This window comes from Tamandua tetradactyla, chromosome 5 (assembly GCF_023851605.1).
Source record: "Tamandua tetradactyla isolate mTamTet1 chromosome 5, mTamTet1.pri, whole genome shotgun sequence".
Taxonomy (NCBI): Eukaryota; Metazoa; Chordata; class Mammalia; order Pilosa; family Myrmecophagidae; genus Tamandua; species Tamandua tetradactyla.
In genome coordinates this window covers 17,176,612-17,200,929 of record NC_135331.1, presented here as the reverse complement: position 1 = coordinate 17,200,929, position 24,318 = coordinate 17,176,612, and the positions used below count along the sequence as shown (strand labels likewise).

At 46.6% G+C, this 24,318-nt stretch overlaps 2 protein-coding genes across 5 annotated transcripts in view; one reads left to right on the top strand and one right to left on the bottom strand.

Annotated features, from left to right (window-relative positions):
* The first annotated feature begins 6,727 nt into the window (after nucleotides 1-6,727).
* Nucleotides 6,728-7,003, top strand: HRK (harakiri, BCL2 interacting protein). Its single transcript, XM_077159937.1, has one exon. It carries the CDS (start codon nucleotides 6,728-6,730, stop codon nucleotides 7,001-7,003), a length of 276 nt encoding a protein of 91 aa, XP_077016052.1.
* A 14,937-nt stretch (nucleotides 7,004-21,940) lies between these two features.
* The window catches only part of RNFT2 (ring finger protein, transmembrane 2), a 96,391-nt gene continuing 94,013 nt past the window's right edge, over nucleotides 21,941-24,318 (bottom strand). For 2 of the 4 annotated variants that reach the window (XR_013175597.1, XR_013175599.1), the window contains exon 12: nucleotides 23,754-24,317. The gene's annotated coding sequence lies outside the window, so the exon portion shown is untranslated. The other 2 variants (XR_013175596.1, XR_013175595.1) reach the window with 2 other exon arrangements.

The window sequence follows — 24,318 nt, the reverse complement described above, 5'->3', positions numbered from 1 at the left end:
CACATGAAAAGATGTTCCACGTCATTAGTCATTAGGGAAATGCAAATTACAATCACAATGAGATATCACTACACACCTATCAAAATGGGTAAAATAAAAAATACTGATAATACCAAATGCTAGTGAGGATGCAAAGAAACTGGATCACTCATACATTGTTGGTGAGAATGTAAAATGGTACAGCCACTCTGAAAAAGTTTGGTAATTTATTAAAAAACTAAACATGACCTAGCAATTGCACTCTTGGGCATATATCTCAGAGAAATGAATATTCAGATATACACAAAAATCTGCACACAAATGTTCATAACAGCTTTATTTGTAGGGGCCAAAAAAACTGAAAACTATCTAGATGTCCTTCAGTGGGAGAATGGTTAAACATGTATACTAGAGTACTACTCAGCAATAAAAAGGAATGAATTATTACGCAGGAACTTGGCTGACTCTCCAGGATTTTATGCTGAGAAAAAAAAAAGCCAACTCCAAAAGGCAAAAGGTTACATACTATATCATTCCATTTATATAACATTTTTGAAATGACAAACTTTTAGAAATGGAGGAGAGAATTGTGGTAGCTAGGGATTGGGGTTGGGGTTGGGGGTGGAAGAAAGGAAGGGAGCTGGGGAGTGGTTATAGCAGGACAGTGTGAGGGGGTCTTGTAGTGTTGAAACTGCCAAGTAACTTGAATCTACTAGTGGGTCCATGAATTGATAAAATTGGGTAGAATATAATACACACACACACATGAGTACGAGTAAGAATGGAGAAATCTGAATAAGATTGGTGGATTATCAATGTCAATACCCTGATTATGAATTGGGTAAAGTGTGAAAGTGATCTCTTTGTGTTATTTCTTATGACTGCCTTTGAAGCTACAATGATCTCAATTAAAATTTAAATTAAAAAATAATAGATGGTGGGCCAAATTGGGTCTGCAGGCCATAATTAGACCGTTAGTCTAAGGTAATCATGGCGAGGCAGAGACCTTCAGCTGTCTGCTAACCTTCATTCTTCCCTTCCCTTTTAGTAACAGAACTCTCATATATATTGGTTAAACACATTGGAACTTAGCTAAAAGACTGTATTTCCTAGCATCTCCTGTAGCTAGGTGTGGCCATATGACTAAGTTCTAGCCAATGAAATGAAGTGAAGGAGTTATATGGTAATTCTGGGAGTGTGGAAGTATGGCTGGAATTCAAGCAGCCCTCTGGGATCATGAGGCAGGCTAAGGGAGTGGAAGAGCAAGATTAAAGGGGTCTGTGACTCTGATATCTGTGGAGCTGTTATACAAGCCCGGTACAACCTTAGGGTCCTTGTATATGAAAGGGCAATACATTTGTATCTTAAGATTTATCCACTGTTACTTTGGTTGTTTTTGACTATCCACAGCCTAACCTAATTCTAACTGAAACACATGGCAATTACATTACCTTTTGTTAGCCACTGATCTGGAGGTAAGCCTGTGAGCCATTTCTGGCCAATGAGATAAAAGGAATGGCTACTGGGCGGTGGGGAGCTTTTGGAAAGGGTTTGACCCCTGAACAACAGAGCTGCACAAGATGACTTTTCCCTTCCCTTCACTCTCTTCCTGCTTTGGATGAGGATGTGATATCTGGAGCTATGACGGTCATCTTGCTGCCACGAGCCAAATAGCCTAAGAACTAAAACATCAGGCTAAGGATTGTGGAGTAAAAGAATAAGCACAGCCTGATCCTGGATGAAATATTTCCCCCAAAACCCAACCTTAAGCCTGCCTTCTTCTGGACCAGGGATCACTACACTTTTTCTACCAAGGGCCAGATAATAAATATTATAAGTACAATAGCTGGTCTCTGTCGCAGCTATTAAACTCCATTATTGTCTCTCAAACTGGGCACTGCTGACATTCGTTGTGGTGGTGGTAGGGGGGCATCCTGTGCATGGCAGGATGTTTCGCAGCATCCCTGGGTTATTTCCACTAGATACCAGTCACATTCTTCGGTTTTGATGACCAAAAATGTTTCCTACACGTTACCAAATTTCTCCTAGGAGGCAAAACTGTCTGTAGTTGACAACTCCTTTTCTGGGATAAATAGCTAGAAATGGAATCACCAGATCATAATGCATGTACGCGCAACTTTTAGTTTTTCCAGATCTGCCAAATCGTTCTCCAGCATTTATCCTCATTTACACTCCCATCAGTATAATTTCAAGTCTGGTGATTCTCTTGTTCAATGTAAGCTCTGTTGCCTTCAATAAAATGATTATTGCCTGAGCAAACGGCAATGTGTCTGAATTTTCACAGCAGGGGTGGAGGTTTAATCAACCCTATTTCTTGTGACTCCGGCAATCAAGGCATTAGGTTTTATTTAACTGAAGTTTACCCTTCACACTTAAATAGATGAGACCATAATTATGGGCTGGTTAGTTTTTCCTCTCCTGCTGTGGACATTTGTCCACTCTTCCCTCACAACAAAAGCATCCTGAAGGGAGAGGGATCAAATGAATTACTAGGAGGTCCCTGGGGAATGGATTACCCATCTTTTCAGGCATCTGAGGGTTAAATGGGATAAATGTGGAAAAAAATGAGAGCTACCTGCTCCAGGTCTATGGAACAGAAGAAACTTTCCTGGGAATAACTGAATTCAGGTAATTGAATATTTGACGCACTGACATCTGAGTCCTCTCATTTTCCCAGTGGGTTTGGGTCAGGGTCACATTCTATTGCTTAAGTGGTAGGTTAACAATCCTAAAGTACCAATAAGGACCATAACTGACATTCATTGAATACCAAGCACTTTTCTCAACACTTGATATACATTATCTCCTTTAATCCTCACAACAGGCCAGTGAGTCACGCCCTACTATCATCATTCCCATTTTGTGTATGGGAAAAGAGAGGTGCAAAGAGGTGGAAATCTTGCCCAAGGCACCAGCTCGGGTTCAAGCCCCGGTCTCTGTGGTTTTGAGTGCCAGAGGACTCTGCTATAACTGACTTCAGTTCAGGAACTCTGGCTCACCAGGCAGACTCCTGGCGCCAAATCTGGCCCTGACACTGATGAGTGGCTTCAGGAAACACAGCTGTTTGGAGGAGGCAACAGCTGTTCATTCATTTACGACCCAACCAAAGCATGCAAATTAAAACGCCATAAGTTAAGACTCACTCGGTCTCAACACCAGGATAGGCAATTATTGTTTTAGTTAAAGAAAAGAAATACTTCCCCCCACCAACACGCATGTACACACTTTCTATTCAAAACACTTGAATACTGATTTCTGCAGGAGGTAAGGGAAAGCTTTGGGGCAAGAAATATATTTTTTAATATTACCAGTTATAACAATTCTACATGCATTACTGTGTGTTTGAAAGTCAGAGAGATGCTTACCAGTCATTCATTTCTGTTTGTCTTTCTTGCAACAAATACCTAACAGAGCACCTACTATGTGCCATGCCCAGTTCTAGGCACAGGGTAATGACAGTAAAACCTTCATGAACCGGAATGCCTGCCTATTTCTTTACTTGGAGAATGGCTGCATGGCCTTGCAACCGGTAGGGAAAGTTTTCTGTGAATGAAGTTATTAGCTTTATTTCCATGAACTGTTTTCCAGAATAATCTCCTAAAACATCGTCTCCTCCCTAGGTCTCCAACCAAGACCCAGGAAAGGAAGGAGGGGGTCAAGTGGACAGTCTAGGAACTCACCACTTCTCAAGAACCCAGACAGATATCCAGGTACCCGCCTAGCAGTCAAAGCAGCCACAGTCTGGTGAAATACCTGCTTCTAGCTCTCCTTTTAGGTGGTTGTTCCTCCCTCTTTGCCCCACCCCTTTCCTAAATCCCCCAGTGGTAATGTAATGCTAAAGAGCACAATGCTGGAACCAGACAGCTGTGTGACCTTTGATAAGTTACTTACACGTTCTGCCTCAGTTTCCTCATCCATATTAATGGACTAATAATAGTCTAATAATTGTCTCAGAGTTGTTAGGAGGATTCAATGAGTTAATATGTCTATGCCTGGCCCAGAGTAATGTTTAATTTAAACATTAAAATTAAAAATTCATTTCCACTAAAGCACTACAGGAACGTCCCATTATGCTCTCCAAGAATTTGCTTTTTCTGGACGAGGTTTAACATCAGTGAAAGAATTGCCGGTTCACAGTAGTGGAGTCATATTTATTTGAGGGTGTGGGTTCCCAAGATCCTTCAAAGCACCCCATTCAGCAGTGACATGACCTACTTTCAAATGTAACCAGTAGCCAACATTGATCAAATGCCAACGCTGTGCCAGGCACCGTGCTGAGGGTTTTGCAAGCAAGATCTCATTTAACCCTCCCGATGACCCTGTGATGCAGGTACAGTTACTAACCCACTTTACAGGTGAGGAAAGGGAGGCTCCAAAAGGCCAAGTCACAAGGCCAAGTTCCCCAGCTGGTGAATGGTGGGAGAGGACAACTCCAGCATTAGAATATTAGGGATTGCCAGGTGCAGTGTTCTGGGGAGAGAGAGGTCTTCTGCCTTTCCCCGCCTTTCCGTCATCCCCTTCCCCTCCCCCTTTGTTGCATAAAGGGTCCCCATGGCCAAGGCTGTACTCTCTGTTGCAGAAAACATCCAAGTGGCTGGGACCCGACCCAGCTCCACCTTGCAAGCCCAGCATTTCTAGGGGCAGGCTTCCAAACAGGGTAATAATCGTCCCATTAAAATTAATGTCCATGAAGCGAGCCGTTAAAAGCGTGCAGATTAAAAAGGGGTGGGGGGAGGGAATTGTTCAATTGAAACCCAAAGGGCTTTTTAAATAGACACTGTATCTTCATTCTTGGAACGCTGCATGTGGGCAATGGATCAGGTCCCTTTTGCAAAGACTAGGAGGGATTAAGAAGGTGAGCCCCAGGGAAATGGGGAAGTGGTTCTAGCCAGAAGCAAAGGGAACCAAGGTTTATCCCAGGCCCACTGCATGCCAGGTGCTTGGCATATATTTCTCTCATTTAATCTCTGCCCCCAATCCCGGGAGGGAGGTATTATTATTCCTAGATCACAGGGGGCAGTATAAAACCACGGTTAAGAGCTTAGAGCCTGTGGCAGACTGCCTGAGTGTAGATCCCGGCTGCCGCCCTCTCTGAATTTAGGCCAGAGACCTTACCTCCCTGTGCCTCAGTTTCCTTATCCGTAAAAACAGGATTTTAATAGGACGTCCTGCACAGAATTGTTGGAAAATTTACAGAGACATTGCAGGCAAGAACGTTGAGCAGGCGCTGGCTATTGTTGAGTAGGAAAACCTCGACCAGAGGGCCAGCAAGACCACACAGCAGCGCTGAGATCCCACCCTTGATCTTTCCATTTCCCTATGCTGCAGGACAAGGGGAAATCTCTCTTAACGACAAACCCAGACCAAAACTAAGTTCATCACCTTGGAAGCGTCTTTTCCTCCTGGCTCCTCCAGGCTTCCAAAGCGCAAAGTCCTAAGAACAACTCCCAGTCCCTGGTTAGAGACCTTCATGAAGATTCTTCTACTTGAAGGTGGGTGCCAGGAGGCGAGAGGCCTGCGATTGCTTCATTTCGAAGACCTTAAACCCGCGCTTTAATCCGGGATAAATATACGAACCTGCGGGGCAACAGGTGTGCGGACGCGCGGGTGTATTGGGGGGGGGTGGGGAAACAACCCTTCAATTTAAGAATGGAAGGTCTCATTACGCCCAAAGTATCCCGCGAACCCCTCTCGCCCATCTGTACCTTCACCAGCAGTGACAACTGCTGTTTCTCGACTTGGGGGGCACAGGGACGACCATTGGAATAGCCCCCAGCTCTCTCCAGCCGGCTCCTTAGTGTCGCCACTGTCCAATAAATCGGGTTCGCTGCTGGAGATCGTAACCCCGCCCAAGAAAAGAATATTCACAAAAGAAAGCAGACAAAAAGAACTTTCCTTCTAGAAAGTCCATGTTCGGGGTACGGGGTGCTGTGCACCCACCCGGGCTAAGGACGGAGTCCGCAGCCTCCCTCTCCTCCTCCTTCTTGGTTTCCAGGGAGTCACAGGGGGCGCCTTAGGGTCAGGCCGCGAAACCCAGAGGCGGGGTGCGGGTGTATGCTGGGTGTTTTCAAACCCGAAACCTACAGGTGCCAAGTCAGACCTGAAATTAGGCAAGTTAGGTTGAATCTGGCCTCCCATAAGATTCTGAATCAACCCACCTCCCCAAAACAAAACAACAAGCTCGGAATATTTTTTAATAATGCGGCAGCATTCGAGATCAGCTTCATCCAAAACGGTAAACTAGCCTCCTTTCTTCGCCAAATAGGAACTGGAGCTGAATTCAGGAGAAGGGGAGGGCGAAATCCTTCCCTCCCGACCCTCGCCTCCGCGGGGGTCCCCCGCGACCTCCAAAGCCCGGGACCCCCGCGGCGGAGCGCCTGCTCGCCGCCCAGCACGTCGCGCTCCTCCTCCCCCAACCGCGCGCGCCCTCGCGGCCGGCGCCGCTAGGGTTAAAAGTTACCTCTTGGTTTCTTCTGCCTGCAGCCCCCCTCCCCCCCCGGGGGCCGGATGATGTAACCCCCTCCCCGCACCCTCCCCGCCCCCCTCCACCATGTGACACTTTAATTAATAATAGCGCCGTCAGCACAACAAACGCACAACACAAGGAGAAACTTGGTGTCCAGGGGAGGCCCCCGGCGGCTGGAGCGCGGCGGCGGCGGGCAGACAGGCCGGAGGGAGAGGAGGCGAGGGGCAGCCCGAGCGCGGGGAGGGAGCGAGGCGAGCGGTCATGTGCCCGTGCCCCCTGCACCGCGGCCGCGGGCCCCCGGCCGTGTGCGCCTGCAGCGCGGGCCGCCTGGGTCTGCGCTCCTCCGCCGCGCAGCTCACGGCCGCCCGGCTCAAGGCGCTCGGCGACGAGCTGCACCAGCGCACCATGTGGCGGCGCCGCGCGCGGAGCCGGAGGGCGCCGGCGCCCGGCGCGCTCCCCACCTACTGGCCCTGGCTGTGCGCGGCCGCGCAGGTGGCGGCGCTGGCGGCCTGGCTGCTCGGCAGGCGGAACTTGTAGGAACGCGGGGCTTCTTGGTGGGGCCGGAGCCGAGACCCAGACGGAGCAAGCAACAGGTAAGCGAGCGAGTGCGCGAGCGAGCGCGCGCCAGGGCGCGGCAGCTGGGGGGTTGGAGTTGCCGAGCTTTCCCAGAGCCAGAGAGCGGCAAGTTGAGCTTTCCTCTCTTCCCTTCTTCCTCCTCTGCTCTCTTCTCTGGCAGCGATCTGTCCCATCTCACCTTCCAAGGGTCAGGTCCACCGTTTGTGTTCCCCTCTCCCCAACTCCTTAAGCGGATCTTGCCGCTAGCTTCAGCGCCCATTCCCTCAAGTAGATTTACAATGAAAGTTAAAAAGTGTGTTTGCTAGAGAACGGAGTTTCAAGTCACGGCAATTAATTATAATTGATCGCGGTTTCGGGAGAATCGCGGTCTCCTTCCCAAATGCCTGCCTCTCCTAGGTCGCTATCACCTGTGTTCCCGCGACCGCTTCTTCTAAGTGTCACCTCTTCGGTTTCCGTTCCCTACTCTCCGAGTGCATCTCGCGGCTTCCCATCTAGCTCCAGGCTTCCAGCTGGCGCCCACTTTCTCCCCGAGGCCCGCACACTTTGCAGTTTTCCTCATTCTGCCAACTTCTTCGGTCCTTCTCCAGCCTGGAGTCCTGTTTAAAGAGCGTCGCTTCCACTTTTCCAGACCTGGCTGCTGGGAATGTAATCAAGGAGAAACCCCCGAAAGGAGTTGGGATATGAGGCTCCAAGGGAAACTCCAGGCGGAAGCCTTTGTCAAAAAGCAATTATTAAGCTCCTTCTGGGTGCTAGGCCCTGTTTAGGCAGGGGATGTTTTCACAGTTTGCCGTAGGTTAGGTACTGCGCAGGGGTGGAGATGGGGTTCTCGAGCGCCTTCTGTATTTAGTACCGTGGGAGGAAAGTACTAACCACCTACTGTGCGCTAAACTCTTGGGGATGGGGGGAGTTATTGAACCCCAACTGTGAGCCAGACACTGCGCTAGGCTCTTTGGGGGGAACAAAAGTGGGTAAGGATCGTCCTTCCAGGCCATGGAGAAGAGGGGAGCCCTGCAGAGAATGAGGGAGGAGGGAATCAGGCTGAGCCCTCCGAAGATGAGTCTAGGACCGGAATGGTGGAAGGTGAAGGTCGAAGGTGAGAAAGCCTGCGGCACCGGGATGAACTCAATGCCGGGCGCTGAGGTCCCTGCCGAGCCCCGCCGAGCGCCGACACCTCGGGAAGCTGGCGCGGTGCCCGCAGGCGAGGCCTGAGCGTCTGCGCCCGCGGGAAGAGGCGGCAGCCGGAGCGTGGGGGGTGGCGGCGCCCGGGAAGCTGCGGGGGTGCACGGGGTGTGAGCCGGAAGCTCGCGCGACAGATGCTGCGTGGGCCGGCAGTGCTCCTGCGCTGGCGAGGCGGGGTGCGCGCTTCGGGGCGCTCTCTGCCCCGTTCGCAGGTGCGTGCGAGATCTCATCCCCTCTCCCCAACCCCGACGAGGGGTTCGGGGCTCCCTCGGCGGGAAAGGGCTAGGCTGGGGCTTCCGAGGCCCGGGGTGGGAACATTTTGGGCAGAGCGGAAAAATGGGATTGAAAGAGGGACGCGAAACCTAAAGAAAGGAATTTGAAGAAAGGCGGAAAGGAGGAGGAAGTGATGCGAAAGAAAACCGAGAATGACCGGAAGGGAAAGGAAGGAACGGGAGGCTGGAGAAAAAGAGAAACTGCCAGGAGAAGAAGTTGCAAAAACAGTTGGGAAAGTGAATTTAGAAGGAACCGATGGGAAGGGAAAGAAGTGTCATAGAAGTGGGGCTGGGTTGGGACACGGTTTCCTCTCGTTTTGGGGATCCAGGCGAGTTTGGGTAAGTCCTCCCTTCCCGGGACAGGGTGTAGCGGGATACCTGACACCCAGTCCAGGTGGCGGGGGACACTTGCCCCGAGGCAGGCCGTGTGTGCCTAGGTAGGCGAATGTGTGCGGCCTGGATGGGGGACGCCCCCGAGGCCCGGAAGAGAAGGCTACGGGCCGGCCGGGAGGGGTAGCCCGAGGCCTCTGCAAGGGTGCGCCCCTTTGCGCTCGGGCGCAGGGACCGAGTTTGGAGACTGCGGCCAACACGGCAGTGGAGACCTGGAAGGTGGTGGGGTGGGGGGTGGGGTCAGGAACCAGATATTCTCGCCATAGTGTTTCTTTCCTCTGCTACTGCCGGGCTCAGTTCCGTGCAGTTCCTAGGTCACCCCCTCCCCTCATCCCTGGGTTCTCCTACCTGCCTGCTGTGTTCGCCCGGGCTTCCCCAGCAGCCCCACCCTCCTGGGTTCTCCCACTCAGGGCACCGGTAGAATCATTATTACACCCCCTTCCTGCGCGCTCCCATTCCGGGTTCACCATCCTCCAGCCCCTGCCCTGACCAGATCCCAGGGACTCTGCCCCTACATGTTAACCTCAGTGTACCTGCAGATGGGCCTTTCTTGTGCTTTTAGCTTAATTGGGGGAAATCCATCTTATCCCAGTCCTGGATAAATTAGGAAGAAGTGAAAAGAAATCCACTGGAGAAAGGACAGTTTGTTGAATTCTGTGCTGAATGTAGGGTACTCGCCCGTTCCCTTCTCGGATGGAGAAGTGGGAATGATTATACAGTACCTTAGGGTTTTCAGGGAGGCCTTTGTGGGCCACTTTTAATTCTTCTCTTAGGTCCTAAAGGTGAGCTTGGCTATATATATGCAGGACCAGTAGTTTAAACAAACTTGTTTTGAACCTTTACTTTGAAAAGTGAAAGTCATGATTAAAAAGCAAACAACCTGAGACTCAGCTTTCCCGTATGAAAATGAGGATAATGGTAGTACTTAATGTATAGGGTTGTTGAGCTGGTTAAATCAGTTCACTCTAGAACAGTGCCTGGTGCATAGGAGTGGACATAAATGTGAACTGTCATGATTATGAGTGCGCATTTTATATAGCTCTCCCAAAGGAGACAACATTTCACCATCTCCTTCCTACCCTAATCCGGTGCCCCTGCTACTGGATCTGCAAATCATGTCTCTGATTTAACCCGCATCAATGAGATGCATCCTTTTATTACTACTGGATACCTAGGAAGGAACAAAGCTTTTGGCAGTTCCACATCATTCCTACTTGCCCTCTTGGGGAATCAGTGTCACACGGTGCAGGATAGCATAACGGCTAAGAACATGGGTATAGGGATCCAGTGGAACTGGATTTTGTTCACATTTGCTGGCAGTTTGGCCTTGGGTAAGCAGCCTTACCTCTCTGAGTCTTCATCTGTAAACTGGAGCTGGTACCTCTCCAGGGTCATTGGGAAGATGATGGCGTTCATCCATTTAAAGTGCCCAGCAAAGTGCCTGGCACTTAGTTCATCCAAACAGAGGATGTTATTATAGGTTAGACCAATTCGTATTATTTCAAAGGGGAAACTGAGGCAGAGCGCATCCACCCGAGTTATCACAAAGTCAGATCTGAAATCGGAGCCTGTGCCTTTGGCCGCTGCACAGCTGCCCCTTCTGAGGACTTGGAGAATGCAAGGGAAAAGAAGATCCGGGGCAGTAGAGGGGGTAGTGAGCAGCGAATTCCTGCACTAGCAGGAGTCTCTTCTTCAGAGAGCCTCAGGGGAGGCTCCCCAGAGGCTGGGGAAGCCTGGAGGAGGATGGGTGTGATTTAACCAGTCACTGCTCCCAGATACAGGAGAGAGGGAACAAAAGATGCTTTATGGTGAGTGCTGGCTGGCGGAGGCGTGGGAGGGAGAAGTGTGCCTTAAGAGGGGGCAGGGAGGGAGAGGGAAAAGAGCCGAGGAATCTGCCTGGGAGGAGAGTGGGGGATGGGGGCAGAAACCTGTCTTGGGACTAAGGGGAAGGGAGAAAGGAGGATTCTGCAAGCCCAAGAGGCAACGTGGTCAGCGTCAAGGAAGATAATGGGCCAGCAGGAGCCTGCTTTAATGAATTAATGACGGCCTGGCCTGCCAGCCAGACATGCTAACTGGTTCTTGGCAGGTACTTTGGGGATTAAGTGGTTAAACCTGGAGGCGCATCCCCCAGGCCTCCCTGCCAACCTTCTGCACCCCTGCCGGGATTACTTTTAGAGCCTGAAAGCTTGGGCTTCTGCAGGGAGAGGGAAGGGGGCTAGTGGAGCCCAAGGAGGACAGCTGTTGGGGAGGAACCCCAGGAAGGGGCCAGATGTGCAAGACCGTGGCAGTCTTCCTGCCACATGATCCCTGCCTGCAGTCATCCATGTGCCTACTGAGATGCCAGGACAAAAGTGACTGAGCTGTGGATGTAAAAACCGCCGCAGCAGTCTCCAGATGTGGGCTGGAAGGATTTGGCAGCTGCCCTTGGGCTTTTTGAAAAGTCAGCTTTTCAGCCCTATGTTGGAGGGTAGGGAGGGGTAGGTTGGGATTTCTCTTTCCCCCTGATCATCACCAGTATACATGTCATAGGATTTCACAAAAACAGTGAGCAACCCCTGGTGCCCCCCATCCCTGATGACTTTCTTGTCACATAGGAGGTACAGAATAAATATGTGTTGAATCAATGAATCAGTCAAACTATACAAAAAGATAGGTATTGTTGTTTCCCAGACTCACCTTCTTTCACTCACTCAACTATGAATTATTGAGTACCTACTGTGTGCAGCGCACTGTGGCTACATGAAGGTCTAAGACATACAAGTCCCAGCTCTCCTGGAGCTTACATTTAGTGGGAGGGACAGAAAAAATTACATGAAGATTGTCTAGTTACTCTTGCTGTGTAACAAATTACCCCAAGATTTAGCAGCGTAAAAGAACTATTTTATCATGTTCACCCATTTGGTGGGTTAGGATTTTGGACAGGGCATAGTAGGACTGCTCCTCTCTGCCCACCATGGCTGGGGCACTTCATTTACATGCCTGGCTGTAGATGCTGGGAGTCAGTTGGGATCTCAGCTGGGGCTGTCAATCAGAGCACACCCCACCCCTCTTCCCACCCCCTGAGCCTCTACACTTAGCCTGGGCTTCCTCACAGCATCACAGCCTCAGGGTAGCTGCTGTTCTGACATGGTGGCTCAGGGCTCCAAAAGCCAGGGTCCCAGGGAACAAAGGTGAGGCTGCTGTGCCTTTTCAGACCCAGCTTTGGAAGTTCTTTTGGTCAGAATGGAGTCACAATTCCACCCAGATTCGAGGGCAGTGGAATTAGACTCCACCCTTTGGTAAGGGAGTGGCAGAGTTCCAGAAAAGCATGTGGGACAGGAGATGTTGTGGTCATTTTGGGAATGTGCAGTCTAACAGAGATTATTTCAGAAAGTGCTGAGGCCTCTGAAGAGCACATGTGAAGGAACTGTAATAGAGAGTGCTTGGGGGCTCCTCATCTCCGGGGTCAAGGAAGGCCACTTTGAGGAGGAACCACTGGCAAAAAGGAGCCAGTCAGATAAAGACCTGGGAGAACAGTGTTCTGGGAAGAGAGAATAGCAAGTCCAGTGGCCTAGAGGTGAGATATGTACAGTGTGTTTGAGGAACAGAAAAACCAGCAATATAGCTAACACCATAATAATTTGGGGGATAATTTAGAGAGGTTAACAAGCTAGATCAGGCCATAGGAGGGAGACTGAGTTTTACTCTAAGTGCATTGGGATGAAAGGAGTGAGAAAACCAGGCTCTAAGAGGTTTTTGTTAGTGAAGGGAACCACAGATACCAGCAGCAAATGAGGAAGCACTTTACAATACGGGAATTAAACCTGAGCCAATAAAAGGGAGTATGTTTTGGCATTGTGCATTTGCAGACATAAGTTGAGCGCCAGATCTGAGCCAGGCTCTGGGATGCAGGGATGCAGGCATGCAGTGATGAAAGAGTACTGGCCCCTGCCCTCAGTGGCTCCCAGACTCGTTCAAGAGGCTGGAGACCCTGGCCCTGCCCCCCACCCCAGACTCTCCATGGAAGTGGATGGTCAGTGAGGTCCTGATTCCTGTGCCAGCTCATGGATGCCCAACCCTCAGTGCAAGGGGGCATCGTGGAAGAACTTTGGTCATTCAATTTGGCGTTGTTTCCAATCTCTCCTTTCTGCCCTACATGGGTGTCCCAGCTATTGGGTATAAGTCTGTCTCTGTTTTAGCTACAACAATCAGATGCTTCCTTTCATTACTGCTGAGTATCCAGGAAAGAAGAAGGCTTCCTTTTCTTTCCTGTGGAGGAAACCCTGGCCTGTCTAAGGTGGCTGCCCCACAGAAGTTTGCCATCATTGACACTTTGCTCTACAGGCTGCGGAATCAGGCAGGGTAAAATAATCGCTTTGGGAAATTTTGTATAAGATTCCTTTTTTTAAAAAAAAGTAACCTTTTTCTTTATTTTGTCCAGAACCTAAATTTTCTGTAGTACGTAATCTAACTCAGCCTGTCTGGATAGATTATTTAAACGATCCAAAAACATGGAGCCCAGAATAAGAATGAGGGCCTTTAATCCTGTATGGCTTTATGTAATGCCTGGATACATCCCAGAGTATATTAAGCAGGTAATCAAAAAGTATTGGGAAAGTCCCTTGAGGAATGGGAGAAAAAATATGAAACTATTAAACTTTACCAATGGGGAAACCCTGATACTATGTCAAACATTAGGGACACCCAAATCAATAGGCCAAGCCCTTTGATCTTGAGGCTTGCTCTTGTGAAGCTTATGTATGTAGTGGAGAAGTTTAGCTTACCTGTAGGTCTGCCTGAGAGTTACTTCTGGAGGACCTCTTTTGTTGCTCAGATGTAGCCACTCTCTCTCTAAGCCCAGCTCTGTAAGTGAAATCATTGCCCTCCCCTCTATGTGGGACATGATATACAGGGGTGAAAGTCTTCCTGGCAGTGTGGGAGATGACTCCCAGGGATGAGCCTGGCCCTGGCACCATGGGATCAACAATGCCATCCTGACCAAAAGGGGGAAAGGAAGTCTAACAAATAAGGTATCAGTAGCTGAGAGAGTTCAAACAGAGTTGAGAGGCCACTTGGGAGGTCACTCTTATGCAAGCTTCAGTTAGACATTGCTACCTATCATAGCTTGCCAAACCCCAACCAAAACCATTCCTGCCAATCCTAAAGAATACCTAGGACATTATATAAGATTCTACAAAGGTTCCATGCACTAGGATAACTTTCCAAAACCTACAACCTCCAGATGGGTCCCTGGACCAGATAAGTCCTGAAATGCTGAAGGGCCAGCCTTTCTAGAACATCAACTAGTTCCATCCCCTGTCCCATATTATTGACATGAAAAAGTTAGAATGACCATAGCCCAAATATCCCTAAAGATTGGGAGAAAGATCAAAAGTGATGGTGGAGTTATAAAGAGAAGGTCAGGTTTAACAAATGAATATGATTGCTGAATCATTAAATTGGTATTTCTTTTAGTCTCCAGTATCTTCAGTACCTAGAAATAAAAACCTAAAATTGTGGAATTGTAGTCCATACCAAACTCTGAAATCTGATCTACAACTAATTGTTGTGATGTGCTTTGAAACTTATGCATTTTTGTTTATATGTTATTTTTCACAAAAAAGAAAAAAAAAGCCTGTTGTAATGATAAATGCACATTTATATGATAATATTATGAACCACTCAATGTACGTTTTGGATGATTACGTGGTAGGTGTATATATAATATATATAGCAATAAAAAATAAATAAAATTTTAAAAAGTTACCTTTTTTCCTACCAAAAAATTACAAATTCATTATCAAATATTTGGAAAATGCCGGAAAAAAGAAAAATTTCATCATTATCTTGCTAGCCATTGCTAACATTTTGGTATACTTTCCATTGTTAAAAAATGCATGGATAGGTACTTTAACAAATGGAATCACTAGAAATATATTACTCATAACCTGCCTTTTTCAATATATCACAGACATTTCTCCCTGCCATAAAATAATTTTCTACATACTTCTTAACAGTTGCTTAGTATTTTATTATCTGGCTACTCCTAGCATAGAGGAAGCATGCTAACATCTAAGCTAGCACAGTATAAGGCAAGTCATTGGTGTTCAGAAAATGGCAAACGATAGTGTGAGATATGTGTTGTCCTTATTCAGTGTGAAATGTAATCCATGTCCCCAAATTCAGGGTGTGGGTGGGAGCTCTGGGGACTTGTCTGGGCTTTTTGCTTAAGGCAGTTGCTAATCCTGTTTCCCCAGATCTGGGGTCCACCAAGAGTTGCTTCAGCCCCTCTGGCAGAGCTGGAAGAACCTCCTGGACAGGGCTCCCCAACCCCGGGCGACACTGCCCTCTAGGCCCCTGTGGGCAGGAACCACGTCTGTTTTATTCATCACTGTCCCAGCCCCTGGCATGGAGTGGGCATTCACTAATGAATGAATGAATGAATGAATGAATGAATCGGGTTGGGGGTGGGAAGCCTCTGGGAATTTATGAACTATCAGAAATTAGAGATAAAACTGGCTGATTTCACACTCCTCTGCTTCCTCCCATCTGAGAGGGAAAACCATACTTTTGATCCAATTCTAAAAAGAACAGTGACGAAAAGGTCACTCACAGTCAGACCTAGGCAGGACTTTAGAGACTTTCACTGAACAGATGGAAAGCCAAGGCTCAGAGATAGCTCCTGAGATTGAAGATGGGGCAGAGTCAAATGCCAGCTGACTCAGTATCTAAGAATAACTGAGTATTTAAGGCAGGGGTTGAAAACTGGAGGTCCCTTGGCTGAATTGGGGCAGCAGGAGAGTTTTGTTTGGCCTGCATGTTTTTCTGCCCTCCACTCGGAAAGACTAGGCACTTTCATGTAGAAGCCTGTAATTCCTGTTTTTCTTGAAAAAAAAAAGGAAAGACTCAGCAACACTAGGTCTAGGTCTGTATTTGCATGTGGCAGCAGCAGGCTGGAGATGAGTACAGAAATCCCTCTAGATAGGACACAGTCTCCAGTTAGCCTCTACCAGGAGCACATTCCTGGGCCCAATGCATTTAAATCTGTGACCTTGGATTTAGGAAAGCATTCTGCCAGGCACCCCTTGATGCATTCACACACCCACACACACATCCTATTTTAAAATGATATCATACTGTGCTTGCTGTTTTGTAAATCCACTTTTCCCCCCACCACCAATAAGTTGTTGAGATCTGCCCAATGTCAATAAAGAAAGGTTTTCATCATCCTTTTTAGTAGCTGCCTGGAGTTTATTAGCACCATGCTTGCTGGGTTGGACCATGATTTACTTATTTGGTCACCTCTCATGGGACATTGAGGTATTTTTCCCATTTTCTGGTAGTGTAAACAAAATTGTAGTGAACATTCTTGTTTGGGCAACTCTGCAACAAAAAGTGACTTTCTCAATGTGAAATTACAGGGTAAAAGAATGTGCATATTTAAATGTTTGCTACATGCGGGCAAGATTGTTTTATAGGCCACAACTGACTTTTAGAAGGGTGAGCCCTTTTTTATGTGGAGTCAATTCTGTGCTGAGCTTCTTCCTGCCAACTCTCAGTGTTTCCCTTTTGGAAGTCAAGTTAGTTTGGCATTCAGGGCCTACCGGCTACAACTTGATAAGAGCTATGATTTGGTTTCCATAAACTTTGGATAATCAATAACTATTCTGATAGCAGGAGGACTGGGTGGGGGTCAGGGGCAGATACTTCTTCCAGGAGTTACCAACTGACCCCTTCCTTTCTCTCACACCCAAAACCTAGCCTTTGCATCTTTAGTCCCTCACCTCCGCCTCCCCAATGAACAGCTTTCTAACAGGGCACATGAACACACAGAAGGAGACTGAAGTGATAACACAAACAAGAGGAAACTTCTTCCCTCTAGGAGGTTTGTCGGGTGAGAGTGGTTTCTCATGTACCTTAGGCACTCGGACAGCTGCTACCAGCTGAACTCCATGGTCAAAATAAGACTCTGAAACCAAACATGGAAGAGCTGGGAAGTTGCTACCATTTTTTCACTTGCTCTTTTGGTCACTCTTTCAACAGATAATGAATTGAGCACCTACTATGTGCTAATCGTTATGCTGAGCTTTGGGGGAAATAATGGTAGGCAAAGAAAAGGCAATGGTGTCTGTAAATGCACAGGAAATATTCTGCAAACACGGGCTGCCTCTGGGAAGGGGAGTGGGGGTGAGGGGCAGAGTGAAGAGGGACTTTTTATTTTCATATCATTCTATGTTGCTTGAATCTATGTTGCTTATCACTGGTGCAAATAACAATAGCTAAAGCGGTATTTTAAGAGTAAAACGTTGGGGCCTCTTAGGAGGGAACATAAGAGTCCTGTCACTCATCTGATCTATGAAAAGGGAGTGAGCATCACAGCTTTCTGCCTTCAGTGCCAAAAACAACTTGAAGTGACTGCAACTTAAGGAGGCAGGACCCTGAGGTTTCTCATTCTCCCCTGCTACCCCCCTGCCAATGCAGCAGGTGGAAAGTAGAACGAGAGGAATTTTTAAGAATCTCTTCTTTCTTTGTGCTTTTGTTGTGAGTCAGCATCTGAGAAAGTTCTTTATGAGCCAAAGTTGAGGGGCTATATATCAGGGGCTCATAGTAGGCAGTGGACTTAGTGTTTTTAAAATTATAGTTTTTGGTTCTACAATTAATACTTGCTCCTTGCAAAATAGAAAAAAGATACAGATGTATATAGAGTAAATGATACAGAAGTATATAACATATATAAAGAAAAGCCTTGCAGGTTCCCTTTTACTCTGTCCACAAATCTACTCCCTTGGGGTAAATTACAGTGTCAGTAGTTTGGAGTATATAATAACAATGAATGTAGACTTATTATATGCCAGCACTGTTCTAAGTGCCTTGCACATGAGAATGCTTTGAGTCTGCACATCAACATAGGAGGTTCGCACTTTTGCCAACTCCCTTTTTTGCATAAGGCAACTGAAGCCCAGAGAGGTTACATAACAGACCAAGGTAATACAGCTTTTAAATATCAGAATCAGGCCAATTCAGGCGTCTGACTTCAGAGCTTGTGCTCTTAACTGTTACACTATTTTGCCTCTCTGAGTATGCAATATATATTATACATGAATTCATGCACAGGATCATGGTATTTGGCCATTTGTTGTTTTTTTTTTTTTTTCCAGTTAAGACTTAGCCATCTTTCTGTCTCAGCACATTTTAGATCTCCCTCTTTCTAATATGTATGTAGCTTGATTAATACAGTCTCCTATTGTTGGACACATAGGTTGTTTCCAAATTGTTACTATTACAAATAAAGTAGCAGGGAACATCTTCAGCACCTATGCCTGCACATTTATGGGACTATTTCTGTGGTTAGATCCCTACCCTAGAGTGTCCAGGTTAAGATCTCCCAAAAGTGTGTGTGCATGCCCACTCCGTGACTGTGGGACTTGGTGGCATGGCGTCCAGGGCACAGTGGGCACACTGCCACTGGGTGTGGGGAGCTGTGCAGAAGCATGCTTCTGCTATTCACATTTCACAGTGGACACAAATCTAGACACATGAGTGGGTGCGGGAATTCCTCCCATCAACAGCAAAAGGAAACTCCCTTAGAGAGACTCGCTGTAGGCTCAGAGGTAGAGTTAGAAAAATGAAAATCAGTTACTGGTTCTACCTGGTTTTGCAAGAAAATGCCATTCCTTTTGTGGATGCAGTTGACAGCAGCTCTGAAAATACTGTTTCTCTCACTTCTCCTGAAGCCATTTGTTATTTTCCCTTCATTGCCTGAATTCAACTCATGTCTACAACATCAATTCCCAGAATTATTGGATGCATTTCCTTGATTTTCTTGGTCCCATCTGAGTCATACTCATCACAGCCCTTGGGCTCTTTCCCCACCTAAATGATTCTTCCTGTGAGGGGCTGAACTGAGTCCTCCAAAAAGCCATGTTTAAGCTCTAACCGTGGTCCTGTGACTGTGACCCCATTGGGAAATGGGATCTCTGAAGATGTCATTAGTTGAGATGAGGTCCTACTGGAGTAGGGTGGACCCTTAAGCCAATATGGTGTCCTTACAGGCAGAGGAAATTTGGCTACAGTAAGAGAGAGACAGAGAGATGGCTGTGTGATATCAGCAGACACTGAGCTATTCTGCCACAAACCAAGGAATGCCATGGATGGATGGCCACCCACTAGAAGCCTGGGGAGAGGCAAGGAAGCATGAACCTGTTGGCACAATTCTGTTTAATGAGTCTGTGGTATTGTTATAGCAGCTTGGAAAACTAAGACCCTTACTTCTTCTAAATTTGGAAAAAAATATATATGTTTATCATCAAGGCCCAGTTCAAATACAGCTTCCTCTCTGAGTGTGTAATCCCATCCTGACCTCTGGACTATAAATACCGATCCCTCCCCCTCAACTTCTTTATAGTACCGATCTCTGCATGCCATGTCTTTTCCAGTAAGACTGAAGGCAAATTGAGGGCAGGGATTGGGTCTTATCTAGTACTGAAAACAAAGTTTAGCACATAATCAAAATAATAGCACAGGAGGTGCAAAATAAATGTGATTCTTTTCTCTCCCCATCCCTCCATTTTGTACCTATGATTAAAAAGCATAATTATCTCAGGTGAATGCTACAGGGTTCCACTGAATTTCTATGACTATGGCCAGAAACCAACCAAGTGAGATTTCAAGGGTTACAAATATTGGTTTTCATAAATTGAGTGTGTTTATCAATTGAGTTGATTGAGGACTCAATGAAAATATATGGTGGTTATGCAGCAATGCAGAACTCCTACTGTCTTTTTGCCCTTGTGATAGAGGGGCAACTGGGCATGGACTGCTGCAAAGACATTTTTTGCCCCCACCTAAGCAGGTCAAAAGCAAAAAGGTTGAATTCACTGATTCATGTCCTGTGACTGTCAACTAATGTTGATTCATGTGTTTATGACCTACCTCTTTCATTCAGCCATCAGGGTCCAAGCAGCAGACAGAGAGCACCTCCAAATTGAGTGATGGGAGAAAAGTTTAGTAAAGGTTCGATTACTAAGGTGTAGGCAGAGCTTAGGAAACCACCAAAGGGTGATGTAGGACCCTAAGACTAGCAAGAGGGAGCAGCTGTTACCACCCTGGCCTGAAGCGGTGAGGGGAAGGAATGGGACCTGGAGCCCAGAGAGGGGGCTGTAGCTGCACCTCTGAGTCACCAGGCTCAGTGAGTTTTCCAGTAGGAACCAGGGCCTGCAGCAGTGGGATGGCAGCCAAGCCGTGACCCAGCAGGAAAGGAGCTGGGGAATAAAATGCCCTGATCTCACTCTCCCCTTGGTGCCTCCTGTTGGCAGAACCCAGCAGAAAGCCAGAGGCCAAGGGAGCCTGTGGATGTGGTTCACCTAAGTCAACATCTGGGACACAGAGCACTTGGAGGTGGGGTGGGGGTGGGAGAAGGTGGGGTTTGCATCCGGATGGCTTATATTACTCATCTGGTAGTTATTAAACCACCTGCTTTAGAATAATATGTGAAACATTTTATTTCCCCTGCCAACTCTCTAGCCTCATCACTCCACAGTTGTAACATCCAGTCTTTGCTTGAGCCTCATCAAGCTTCCACCTAGTCTCTGTGCATTTATTCCCTTGTGCTGCTGCTTCTCCTCCTCTTATTTTTCCTCCCCCTCCTTCATGTATAATAAAATCCACTCATTTAAAGTGTATGATTCAGTGGCTTTTAGTGTATTCACAGAGTTGTGCAAACATCACCACAATAAATTACAGAACACTTTTAACTCTCCCATAGAAACTCCGTGCCCATTAGAAGTCATTCCCCAATCCCCCATGCCCTCCAGCCCTAAGCAACTACTAATCTACTTAGTCTGTAAGGATTTGCCTATTGTGGACATTTCATGTAAATAGAACCACATAATATATGAGCTTCTGTGTCTTCTGTCACTTGGCATAAAGCCTTCAGGTTTCATCCGTATTGCAGCATGTATCAGAACTTCATTCCTTTTTATGACCAGATAATATTCCATTGTATGGATATACCACATTTTGTTTACCCACTTAACAGCTGATGAACTTTGGGGTTGTTTCCACCTTTTGGCTATAGTGGATTGTGCTGCTATGAAGATACATTACAAGTTTTGTGTGGATATATGTGTTTTCAATTATTTTGGGTATGTGCTGTTTTTTTTTCTGCTCTGTTCAGAATGCCTCATCTCATCTTGGCTAATTCTCTACCATCCTTCAACACTCGGCAGGGGTCCACCTCTTTCTCTGGTTCTCTATAGCAAGCTGCATCTGCTCTGAGCTCTTACAGCTCATCCTTACCCAGATTTATGCTCTTCACATAAGACTATCACTATCAGTTTCTTTTCATCTTCTTCTCTTGGCCTCTGAGCCTCTCAAGGGCAAGAGCTACATCGCTGAATCTGAAGCATCTAGTATGGTGCTTGGCATGTTTGGGAAAGAATGAATGGATGAACGAACAATCAAGAGCAGAGACTGTCCTAAATTTTGCCTCGAATATGGATTTATGCAATGAATAAAGTTCCTGTTCCTAATAGAGCAAGAAGATAGTGTGACTCTAGATTCTCTTTTTTTAATTACAGAAGATGCTTCTGTAAATATCTGGTTTGAAAATGGAAATGTGTGTGTGTGTGTGTGCGCAAATGCACATTTAGGGAAGGTTGCTGCAAGGACAGAGCTTCTGTGGAAACGTTAAGATGAGCCTAGGGGAGAACATTTTTTCCCAAATCAGAGTCCTTGATCTAGTAGCTCTCTCCCATCCTCCCTCCACCTCTGCTAGCTCCACAGAGGCCCTGCACTGACGTCATCCCCAGCAGCTGTCTGCATGTGCCTACTGACCGAAATGCAAATCTTTATTTTTACAGGTTGGTGAGAACCCTGTGTCCTTGGAGAAAGCTGGTTCCTGTTTTCCTGAGAGGGAGCCCAGAGCTTGAAAGGCCATGGCTAGCACTTCGAGAAGGAAGTGGAGAATAAAGACAGCGCCTGGAGCAATAGTAGAAGTGTGGAATGGGACTGGGGATGCCCTTTGAATATCCAGCTGCAGAAACAGACACCCCAATGCTATTTACATATAGCTCTATATATAAAAAAAGAAAATATGAATATTACTAATCAGTGCATGCCTTGTGGAGGACATGGTCCCTTCCCTTTTCTGCACCTTGCAACGTGAACTCTGATATTCTTTAATGTCTGGGGCACCGGAAGAGAGATGCCTGCTGTGTATCTAAAAATTTGCAAAGACTGGTGGGAATTAGCCTCAGAGTCTACCTGGGGATAGATGCTGGTAGAGTTAGAGTTCAAATTGCAAAAGACAAGATAGAAAAAAAATGAAATGGACTTGGGGCTAATTTTGTAAGGGTAGTCTGGCATAACTCCCTCTAAAAATCTTTATAAGTCCCAGTCTTTCTGTCTATAAACATACCTGGATAGATAAATCCCACTGTCACAGCAAGAAAAAATGGGACCTCCCCCCCCCCACCAATTTGGTGTCTGGTGCTTCACTTAAGTTTTGCTGGTGCTAAGTGTGTTCTTTCTGGTGCTGCCACGTTACTTTGTTGACAGACCTGGAAGGCCTGGGGACAAGAGAGATTTCTATTTTGCTGTTTCAGATTCTTTTTTTTTCAAGGGATGAATTGCAAAAGTGCCACTTGAGAATTTCTTTCTTTATGTGGGGATGAAGTTTCAGCGGTGTTTGGGGGCAAACCTGGGGTCTCAGAGGCAGGAAGGGATTGAGAGCTTGTTGGTTATAGGGTAGAAAGGTGGCCTCACACGTGACTGATTTGTTATCCCCTCCAATCCTGCAAAAGTATCTTGGGAGTTCAACCCATAGCCTCCTCCACTCCCCAAGAGGATTTCAGGCTTAGGTTTTATGGATTGAAGAGCCAAGAAAAAGCCGGTCAAAGGTGATTTATAAGCAGGGGAGTCAGAGGAAGGATAGGTCATTTACATCAATGACACCAGCATCTTACTTACTGATAGAGGGTCTGATTTTACTGAGATAAGCTACTATATCAGAAGTTTCTAGAAGGGCTAAAAAAGAGATATGTGCTGGACTGTGACTTGGCTGCAAAGACTCTTTGGGGAGCACTGGATTATTTTTTTGCTTTCATTTTTAAACACCCAACAAAACAGGTATTATTCCTCTGTTCAGGGTATCACAAACTGCCATTTTTAAAGCTGGGATGGTGAGGTGTTTGGCTGCAGAATCAGACAGTTATTCTACAAGGCTGGTTTTGTCGATCACCACTCAGTGCATATGGACAGGGAGTCTGGTAGGCTGTTTAACAGAAAACCCTCCAGTTCTAAGAAGCCAGCAGAGCGATCAGGAGTTGTTAAGGTGCATGGGGCTGAAATGGGAATTACTCCCTCCTCCCCATAGCCTTTGCTGAAACTTTTGAGGTCCTGTAGAACACATGACCTCCCAGGGAAGCTGCAAGCTGGGGACTTGGTTTCATTTTTTAATCCATGCTTTATTTTTTTCTGAATACATCTTTAAAGAAAAATACAACCTAGAACTGCTGAAGGTGAGGGTAGACCTTTGACAGCTGTAAACTCAGCAAAGCGAGAAGGAAAGTTTGTTTATGGAGAACTTATTTCTCATTGCTTGAGCCCTTCCTTTGGTTGATATTTGCTGGACACTGGCATGTAGGCAGGGGCTGAAGAGAGCAGCTGGTGACATCCCCAACAAGGCATGAACTTTAGAGAAAGCAATTTAATAAGAACGGAATGAGAAACAGTATCTGCTTATATTTGGTCACTTCCCCAGCCAGAGGCAACAATCTTTCCAGCTCACCCCATTTTCCTAGGAGGGGGATTTCGTCACTACAGTTTTATACAATCACAGTTCTCTGCTTCTTTAAGGCTGTACCTTCAACACATGCTTGACCACCTAGATAAAGAGGGAGGGTAAAAGGTCAGAGAAATGCTTTGTTCTTCCCCTGGAGGATCCAAACTCCAAATGTTGGGGTTGGAGTTTTGGGCGATTTTTATTTCAATGAAGCCAAACTGCTGAGAGAGCTGGGCACCCATGACCTTCTGATGAAGCTTTACAGCCAAGTTCCTTGTACATAATTCTCATGTATTATTAGAAACCATGTATTTATCTAATCCCTGCCTTTTCTTGCACATCATTAATTTGAGTGCACTTCTTGACTACCCCAATTTTTGACAAGGGGTTGTTTTTAATGCTTGTTTTATATGAAATTTGACGTCTTAATGGACATTTGTATTAGGAAACCGAAGCATGATATATATATATATGTATATATTGTCTCCACCATCTCTCCTGTTGCATTACTTGGATTGCATGAGGTAGTGGGGTGGTTGTTTTTGTTGTTGTTGTTGTTGTTTTTTAATATTTCCACAGTGTGCAAAGTGCTGGCACCATCTCTCCTTCTCTTTCCCCTTTTTCTCCAGCTGCCAAGGAGTCATTGATTTTGATTAGCTTCACTGCAGAGTGTC

Bases quoted from the DNA above. Each gene is read 5' to 3' on its own strand.
- HRK (XM_077159937.1), top strand. From the start codon at position 6,728: ATGTGCCCGTGCCCCCTGCACCGCGGCCGCGGGCCCCCGGCCGTGTGC.